This window comes from Xyrauchen texanus, chromosome 16, assembly GCF_025860055.1.
Source record: "Xyrauchen texanus isolate HMW12.3.18 chromosome 16, RBS_HiC_50CHRs, whole genome shotgun sequence".
NCBI classification, from domain to species: Eukaryota; Metazoa; Chordata; class Actinopteri; order Cypriniformes; family Catostomidae; genus Xyrauchen; species Xyrauchen texanus.
In genome coordinates, this window is record NC_068291.1 from 40,467,799 (window position 1) to 40,478,231 (window position 10,433).

The 10,433-nt window shown below is 38.4% G+C and overlaps 1 protein-coding gene across 1 annotated transcript in view; it reads right to left on the reverse strand.

Moving 5' to 3' along the window:
* Positions 1 to 8,997, reverse strand: part of LOC127656553 (neuronal PAS domain-containing protein 3-like) — a 375,215-nt gene extending 366,218 nt beyond the window's left edge. The window contains exon 1 of the mRNA XM_052144935.1: positions 8,500 to 8,997. Within this exon, the coding sequence (XP_052000895.1) occupies positions 8,500 to 8,630 (131 nt within the window). The 5' untranslated portion in view covers positions 8,631 to 8,997. The remainder of the gene's footprint in view (positions 1 to 8,499) is intronic.
* Positions 8,998 to 10,433: the final 1,436 nt, after the last annotated feature.

Genomic DNA, 10,433 nt, shown 5'->3' on the forward strand with positions numbered 1-10,433 from the left:
TTACAGCCGGATATATTATCAATTCAAAAGTTTGGCTTTGCTATGTCAAAGCACAAGAAGTGGCAAGAGACATGGAATTGCTTGACACAGCGTCCCGCAGAGCTGCTTTAGATGAGTGTAGCTGGCGATAAGCCTGGGAAAACGTTTGGACAAAAGCAGTCCGTAAATCCCCACGAAGGGGGCTTCTTTAGGTGACGACATGCGTAAGGAATGCTATAGAGAAAATACCTCCGTGTGTTGTAGCTCCTTTGTGAGGCGAGGTGATGGGGGCTTTACCTCCATTTACAGCCAAAATTGCAGCTATGACATTTGGTTATTAAAGTGACAGGTGGGCTAGCGAGCATATGTAGCAATACATTTATTTATAATGGGTGTGCAGAGGGTATCACGATGAGGTGTGAGGCCGGTCCAGGTGGAGTTAATCGGGCTGTGTCTTCCAGCAACTCTTCTGACTAACCGGAATAATCAATTGTAATTTCATACACAAAATAGGGGATTGCCTATCAGGGCCATGCAGGTGTCAATGATTAAATTGCTGCTTGATAAGGAGGAAAAAATGACTGAGGCTGTAATGTTCGTACTGCCATTACAACATTAAACAGCATTTGAAACATGAATTCCAATATTCTGATATTATAATTTCCCACTAACATGACATTGATAACCTTAGCCGAAATAAATGTTGTTTCAGAGGTGGAGAAACTCAAGTTATTAAAAACAACTTTCCTTTTTGGCTGGCCTCACTAAGCTCTCTTAACTTTCTGTCATATAGAGACCACTTTTTAATATCCAATAAATTCCTAATGGATAAAATCAGGTCCCGCCCTACATTTTTCCTCATTGAATATTCCATTTCACCCAGAAATACAGCAAATCAAAGAAGTAGCATTTGTTTCAAACACTGTTTCATGTTAACTTTAAATTGATAATCAAGGGTATTATGGAACAATCACATGTATTATGGAAACTGTATATTATCTTATATATTAGAGTCTCATTTATGTCTATTTAAAAAAATGGGGCGTAGTTTTATTCACAATAACCAAGCAGTGCAGTCAGATTTTGTGTCATCTTGAAAGGCAGAGCCTTAATTTTACTCTGTACGCTTCCAGCGAATTTACAGAGAATAAAGCTGCAGGAACCTCATTTTTTGTTAGATCATCGTCAAATCTGAAACGTAACTTCTTTAGACTTGTGGCTTTGAGAACATTGTATTTCTGGGTTGTCTTGGTACTAATAATGTTTGTTTTTTTTAGATTATAAAAACAAGTTCAGCACAAAATATTTCCATTACTATAAACTTCAGCTTCTCTAACTTTAAAAAGTAACAACATATATTAATTTTGAAACTTGGGAAATAAAGCCCAAAATGTCTTCTTTCAAAAGACACTACAACTGTGTCCATACTCTAAAGTGTCCAGTAAATACAACCGTTTAAGTTCAGGTATGTCATTTTCATGGTTTGTGCTCAAAAAGGGGGTGCGTATCGTCCTTTAACGATTCTGGTTCCAATAATTTCTTTTTTTCCTCTTTTTTTTTTTATTTTTTTTTATTTTATGAATGCCCAATTCCCAATGCATTTTAAGTCCTCGTGGTGGTGTAGTGACTTTCCTCAATCCGGGTGACGGAGGATGAATCACAGTTGCCTCCGTGTCTGAGACCATCAATCCGTGCATCTTATCTTGTGACTTGTGGCGTGTGAGGAGGCTTCACGCTATTCTCAGCGGCATCCACGCACAACTCACCACGTGCCCCACCGAGAGTGCGAACCACATTATAGCGACTACAAGGCGGTTAACCCATGTGACTGTACCCTCCCTAGCAACCGGGACAATTTGGTTGCTTAGGAGACCTGGCTGGAATCACTCAGCACACCCTGGATTTGAACTCGCGACTCCAGGGGTGGTAGTCAGTGTTAATACTCGCTGAATTACCCAGGCCCCCAAAGTACTTCTGAAAAAGAAATATTTGGAAATAAGAAATACATCTTTTATTGGATTTGCTGCTCACAGCAGCCTGTTACCAAATGATTAAATCATTTCAAATTCAGATTCTTGGAAATGGTGTCTTTAGACAGATTTTTGTAACGAAGACATATTAGTCATTCACTTGTTTTTATAAAATACCACTCATTTCAAAAAATAAAACTCAAATGTGTATCTTTAACTACACATGGTCATATCAATAACTATTCAGTAATTCCTTTTGAATTCTTGGTTCGTTTCAAGTCGGACATGACAAAATTTATGAATTGGGTTCAGTAAGTTTTTTATTCATTAAAAAGAATGGGCTTATGTAAGTCATTTGCTTGGTAAGAAGAATGTTTTGTGCTGCAGATTCAAAAGAACTGGCTCATGAGAGTCAATAATTTGGGAATCAGACAACACATGTCACACTGTACTGTATGTTTCTATAGTGGTATTTCATAGCCAATGAGCAGTAGCAAGAAACACGTTCAGCATATTTCAACTCGGTCTGCATTGGAGGAAGAATGGATGTTCGAGGATCTTTAACCAAACTGAAAGTCATGAAATGTATTCTGTGCCGGTGGAGAGCCAAACCCAAATGTGGATAGTCAAACGCAAAGTACGTCATACATTTGTATCAATTTTATTTGCCAATACGTTTAGGATAATTACACACCTACACAGGAAATGCTGTACAGTTTGATTGGCTCTCAGAAGTGCTACTCTGGGGTGGGGGGTTGGGGGCTGCACAGCCAAACCAAAGAAGCAGATGGGAGTCAGCAGGCAGCACATCTGTCTGTACAGCCACATACTAAATGAAGGTCTTAAAACCACTGCGGACATTCAGCGCATAGACAAAGACCTTGGATCTCAAACCATATTAATATTGCAATATTAAAAAGCAACACTAGCTGCCTAAAGCACAATCGGCTATAATCTTTTCTCTTTGACACTGACTGAAAAGTATACTGCCTGAATTCCTTCTGAATATACCCTGTCTACACCGGATGTGAGCAGCAGGTTGCGGTGCATAAAAAGCAAATAGATCCCATTATAATCAGTGAAACTGTCTACACTAAAAGCGTTCAGTTGCAGCACGTTGCATCGTGACGACAATAAACGGATTTCCCGTTCCATTTTGCGCTGCACGCACTGTCGCTACTCCTACCAACGAGACAAATAAATGGTTTAATACGTTCACTTCGACACGCACGGTGTAGAAAGGGTGTAAGGATCTTACCAATATCACTGGCAGTGTAATATAATGATATTCAGATTTGAGATGTAGCATCCAGCAACTATATGGAACTCAAGGATTCACTTTGCATGAACACACATAAGGCAAAAAAGTTATGTATGGTTTGTTGTCATACTTACATGCACGAAGAATCTTTCTGAAATTTGTAAACATTAAGGGTTATACATGGAAAAATAACATTTAGAAAAGTCCAACAAAATCGATTATCCTTTCAACTAGGATAGCCTTAGACCAATTTATTGGCCAATATTTGGCCATTTTAAGATTAGCATAACCATAACTGCCTGTTTGGACAATTAACAAAAGGTGGTCAATCCACAGTGTCAGTTCTAAAATCTACTGACATTCGGTTTCCAAATGTCTCTTGAATTGCAATGGCATCTGGCTCTAAGCAAGAAGCATTTTCTCCTCCCTTACGTAAGTTAAAACAATTTATTTTGCTCACTGAGCACTTTATTAGGAACACCTGTACACCAACTTATTCATGCGATTATCTAATCTGCTAATCGTATGGCAGCAGTGCAATGTATAAAATCATGCAGATACAGGTCAGGAGCTTCAGTTTATGTTCACATCAACCACCGGAATGGGGAAAAATGTGATTTTGACCATGGCATTATCGTTGTACCAGACGGGCTGGTTTGAGTATTTCTGTAACTGCTGATCTTCTGAGATTTTCACACACAACAGTCTCTAGAGTTTACTCAGAATGGTGCCAAAAACAAGAAACATCCAGTGAGCAACAGTTCTGCGGATGGAAGAGTTCCTTGTTGATGAGAGAGGTCAACGGAGAATGGCCAGACTGGTTCGAGCTGACAGAAAGGCTACGGTAACTAAGATAACCACTCTGTACAATTGTAGTGAGCAGAAAAACATCTCAGAACGCACAGCATGTGAAACCTCAAGGCGGATGGGCTACAAAAGCAGAAGACCATGTCGGGCAATTTATTAGGACCATAGTGTTCCTAATAAAGTGCTCAGTGGATGTAATTAGTTGAATTTTATTCTTTGCATCTAGCATTGTTTTTCCCTGCTGTCCATGACCCTATTAGTACAAACATGCAACCCCTTTTTGGTCGCGACATTTCCAAACAGTTGAGAACCACTTTTAGAGAACTAGATACTCAGTAGCCTTTCTAAAAGTCATGATAATCATAACTAAAACTAATAATAATAATACATTCCCAAAAATGAAATCCTTTGGAATAGTTTATATAATTTACTCAAACCTGTATGACTTTATTTAAACTGTGGACTACAAAAGGAGATTTAGGGCAGAATGACAGACTCAGTCACCATTCACTTTCATTGTAAGGAAAAATGATGCAAAACTAACATCACATGGTAACATCATATCATAAGAAAAAAATTATACGGTTTTGGAAGAACATGAGGGTGAGTAGCTATATGATGACAGGATTTTCATTTTTGGGTTAACCTTTAGAAACCCACATACATATTGGCAAAATAAAAAAATAGGAATTTTATAGAGAATTTAGTAAGGCTCCTTCTGGTCAGTCAGTGATTCATTGCATCAAGGTGACAGATCCACCTGCAACAGATTCACTGGTACTTGAATGGAATGTCCACATGTGACACACAAACAGACGACCAAACACTTTTCCTCAAACACACAGATGTACATCACAATGGCTTTGATAATGGCTTTCACACCCTGAGCCTTTCAGTAATGCTGCAGGAGTGCGGGCTACAGGATTACCTTTGCGGGATGCATCTTCTGTATGTCTGTCTCTCTCTCTGACCTTCACAATAACAGAGACGAGTGGTGGCTGGTGAGCGCCGCAATAATCACTGCACAACACGCCAAGCAGCATCCACAGATGGGGGCTGCAAATCACTTTTAATTGTGATAAATACACATCAGAATTGCTTATTTGCCTCCATTCTGCGCCGTGGTTGACGCTGGTGAATCAACGGATGGAATTTCTGCATCCTTTGTGTGATAGTATAGCACAGCTTGGGCTGTCTGCCTCTCCAGAATTCAGAGAAAATAACCGCTTTGTTTTTGTCTCTTAACACAAGCACACCCTCCGCATGTCACTTTTGGGATTTTCTACCTCTCAGCTTTTGAGAGTTCAGCGAGACATAATCTTGCACAATGTCAAACAAAATGAAATGCGATTTTAATAACAGCCACAACAATTTTGCAATAAGAACAGCAATGGGTAGTTGAGAAGCAGTAGGACTACTTTTGGGAAGTTGTGCTGAATGCAATATTTTATACTCCATCTAAAACTAGAACTTGGTATCGATACAGATTTCCCAATTTGATTTGATTACAATTCACAAGCTCACGATTCAATTCAATTAGATTCAAGATTAAAGATCAATCAGATTAAATCTGATTCATTTAGGAAGGCCTATATTTCAGTTTGAATGCCCACTATGAAACGTACATTACAAAATTATTTTCAAAATTAACAACACCCCAAACTATGCAGTACAATTGCTATGTATTAGTTATAATCGTCAACACAACCAAAACTGAAGTAAAAGATCGATCTTGGGATTTTAATTGAAGATCGTAATATTCCAGTTTCAATACAAGTTAAGTTCAAGTGGCATAATGCTGATTGCCACAAAAAAATATATATATAATAATAATTGGACGTCTCTCATTTTCTTTAAAAAAAAAAAAAAAGGCAGTCACTTACAATGGAAACCCTTTCAGGATGGTTTAATGTCCAAAGAATTTAAAGCTTTTAATTTTTATAAAAGCACACATTTACTTTTCTGTTAAAACTTTGGGGTTTACAGCATTGCATCGTCAAGGCAAAGAAGTAAAATGGGATATACCTTTACACAGAATAGGCTGGTAAGTGATTTTATCACACTAAAATGATTAAACCTTTACCCTAACCCTTTAATCTAAAAGTCGATATTTTTAACCAGCCCACTGAAACTAACAAAGCTACTAAAACTACAATGCAAGCAGCTTGTATGACCTTGTATTCAACAAAAGACTACATGGAATATTTGTCATCCAAAAGATGATTATAAATGCTGCTAAACTTAAAAGAAATGGCAACCAGTTAAAAGACAAAAGATATACACTTTCCTTTATACATTCACATAAAAATTTAACCTAAAAAAAGGACTCGTTATGTGCCAACTACCCAAATAAAGAGTCTCTTAATGGACCTGTTGATATCACAGTGTTATGACAAACATGCAAAGGATTATTACAGAAATGATCATTTATGAGTAATGCCAAATAAACCAAGCATTTAACAAAATTTCACAACCACTACAGCACCGTAGGAAAGGAAACTGAAAAATGTTTTACTTTTGTTTGCACTCAGTGAGGGAGGGAGGCATTGCTTTCGCAAAACAAAGCCAACTTTGTGTTAAGTGTTGTGTATAAATTCAAGCCAACCAATCGCTCTCGAATTCTCGTCCGATTCCTTATGAGTTGCCAAGCCCAAGAGCACAATTCTCACCTCCCTACACTAACTATAGCAGGCAACGACACCTAGTAAACAGCACTGCGTTAAAAAATAAACTCCCAAACCTTTCCCTGAGAATTTCAGGCCTAGTGTTATACGGCTCAACTCTAAAGTGCAGCCAAATAACGAATCACAGAGAGCAATTTAGCCCTTCAGAATGCTGTTCGAAAACAGGTGATAAAAGAGAGGCACTGGTTGCACCGGCTGAAGTTTCCCTTCTTCAAAATTAATTCCTTCAAGATTTCTATCTCTGTGATATGCTCGGAATGGCACACAAATTAGCATAAACATCTCCTGCTGTTATGACTGGCATGGGGTTGAATGTAATTCAAACATTGTGGTCTATTTTGACATAGGTGCATTAGTGTAATCTGTGCATTTTTGAGTGTGAATTATAAAATGATCGCACTCAATGAGGTATTTTAGTCAAGCTTGCACATGACAACCATTCACAGTCCGGTCAGGGACACAATTTCACAGTACAGTATATGAAGCAGGCCGTATTTACATTGTAAAATGTCACAGGCTCTACGGCTGCTATTTTGTATACACACCGCAGGTGAATTATTGCATACGATTTAACATCAGTTCAACAAGCTGTAAGCCTTGCACAGATCACTGCCTAATTTAATACTCCTAAAAGCTTTCAGAAATAGAAAATGTGAACCATAGGTATTATATGAGTTTGACATGTAATCTCTGATGTGCAGAAACGGCGAAATCCTAAAACAGGATCTGACAGCCTGTAAATGTCTAAGTGTAGAATACAGATGCATTTGTAATCAAAAGGCTTTCGATTACTGAGGGCAATGCACAAAATAGCAACAAAAATCATGCATATGACTAATGTATACAAGAAGAGTCCTCTTTTACAATTTACAACCATGAAAGTAATTTCACAACTGTAGATTAATTTACTACACCACTACACAAGTGTAGAATGACTGATGCACTTGAAATTAAAAGGATTTCAACTACTCAAACAAAATAGCAAAATAACAGCCTGACTAATGTAAATAAAACAATCTTTTATTACAATTTTTAGATCTAGAAAGCACAAGATTGATTTAGTGGCACACTTGTCTTCTAATAAGAGAAAAACACTGCATGCAACAAATGCAATGCACCAAAAAAGGATTTCAACTCCTCAAAAAAGAAAATTGCAAAAACATAACTGCCTACTGTATGTAATATATAGTCGTTTCACAATTTCAAATCTAGAAAGCAAGAAGTCATGACTAATTTCATAACCGCAGATTATGAAAGTGCATATATTCTGTTCATCATTATATAGTATTTCTAATCAAAGCCAATGCATTGCTGAAGTATTCCTGATATGTACATTAAATATTCCTCAAACAGCTGCCTGATGCATATTTCACACCAGCAGCAGCATTTCTCAGCAGCAGACAGCGTGTTTAACCTCAACCTGGCCTAAAGCTGCGAAATCGAACGCTCAGAGGAAACAAACGGATACAATGTTGCAACAATGTCGCGTTCGAATGTTCACACATTTCCCGCGAAACGCGTCAACGGTGGGACACATCGCTCAACACATTCAATCCACGGTCATGTCCTCTGTCCAGCCACACACACACACACCACACACACACACACACACACAGAGCATAAACACACATACACACGCCTTCTCTCAGCGTTTATACCTGTTACCCAACCCCTCAAACACACTCGTGCGGAAAGGGCAAAGTTTGCACATCTCAGTCCAACAAAAATGCACGCCGAGCTTCGCGAGCGTCAGCGCGCGCTGTTTACACAGAGACATAAACAAACCAAGCGCTATTACCGTTCTCTTCTGGAAGGGTCTTGCTGTATGCTAGGCTTGGTGGGCGCCATCTTCCTGCAATTATTTGATTTCTTACTTTCCCCCCCTTCGGATTTCACGCGACGTGCAGCTGACAGCGGAACCGCGAGCATTTAAACAACGCCATCGGTGTTTCCGAAGCGCTCGTGCCCGTGTCTCCGTGTGTTCAAACGCGTGCAGACAGGCGCGGAGAGCAGCCGAGACTGAGATCCAAAGGCATGCCAAGAAAAGTGAGTGGAAATCCGGCGGCTGTCCTCGCGCACACGGGGGTTTTCTCGGGGTAAATGAGGGTAGATATCAGTGCACCAGCGGGGCATTTAAATCAGGATGTGACCCCTCGAACACCGCGCGCTCTAAAGCTCTCGTTTCTCGGTGTGTTTGTTCGCATTTTCCATCTTTTTCTGCCCCTCTCTCCCACTCATCTTCCTCTCCTGCCGGCGCAACAACGCCACTCAGTTGTAGTTGGAAATAGTTTGAGTTTATTGGGAATGTACAGGTTGTTTCTAATGCACAAATGGAAATATTTGCTCTTGCGTCAATTATAGAGCAACAACTAGTTGCGTTTATTTATATCTGTTTTAATGACACGTTATGATAAATTCAGAACATAAAATTTGAATCATATGGTTGACAGGTGTCAAAATCAACGCATACGCCTAATTTAAGGAGCAACTCAGGTCTAATCGCAATTAGGCATATACTTATAATATTGTTTATCTGTTTATGTTGTAGTTAGGGGTAATGGATTAACATGATTTTGCATAATGTCAAAGCACCCGGAGTTAAAGAAATGAGTCTTTATCCAATTATGCATTTTTTAACAGTTGTCATGGAAAAATTAGAAATAGTGTACTGCGTAAACATGGGCGCAACACCAAAGTATGCGAGATTTTTTTTTTTTTATTCCCCACCAATGCACAATAAATATATTATTTAGTGTATTTAACATCGATATCTAATTCAAGATGTACTAAATCAATCTGTCTTGACATAAATAAAGGCCTGTTTCTAACTGTGCATTACAGAACTTGTGACCTGTCAAGGTCATGTGCTGTCAAACACCCCATTTAATGTCCTGCTCATTCTTTTGTGCGGTAAATAGACTGTTTAATTGAACGTGACAGAATATGTTAGCATGTGTGAATTTGATCAATTTATTCTGCTGGTATACAAACAAACTAAACATTCACGTTCATTAACGCCAGTCTTTTTCAACGACGCCAATTTAAGATAGTTAAAAATGTATGTTTGTATGTTTTTCAAATGTATGTCAGAATATATGCATATATAGGCTACATGACTAAATCAATAAAGAATTTAAAACAATATATAGTGTGTTCATCAACTGTACAAACTTTTTTTGTATTATTGTTTGTAAATCATAATCAAACTATGTGTAGGCCTACTTTTAGATGGTGTTTTCTTTGGTGATTACAGATTTGTAACTGCAACTTCATCATTGTAAATGTCTAGAAGTGATCTTTTCTGATCTATTTAAAACGCTACTTGAGTATTTCTGGGCAAAGTAAATGGATATATTGTGCATTGAGTTTACATGCAGTTATCATGGCAAATCATTGTAATTTCATCATGCGAGATCATTCTGAGTGTGTGTGTGTGTGTGTGTGTGTGTGTGTGTGTGTGTGTGTGTGTGTGTGTGTGTGTGTGTGTGTGTGTGTGTGTGTGTGTGTGTGTGCGTGCGTGCGTGGGCAGATCTGGGTAGTTGACAAGGACATTTTTTAAGGTTACAAACTGGTAATGACAAGGGTATTATGCTATAATTGTGGTTTATGAGGACACTTCTAGTGTCCCCATCATTCAAATTGCTTTCAAATACATATTAAATGATGTTTTATTGAAAATGTAAAAATGCAGAACTTTTTTTTTGAGGGTTAGGTTTAGGGGTTGGGTTAGGG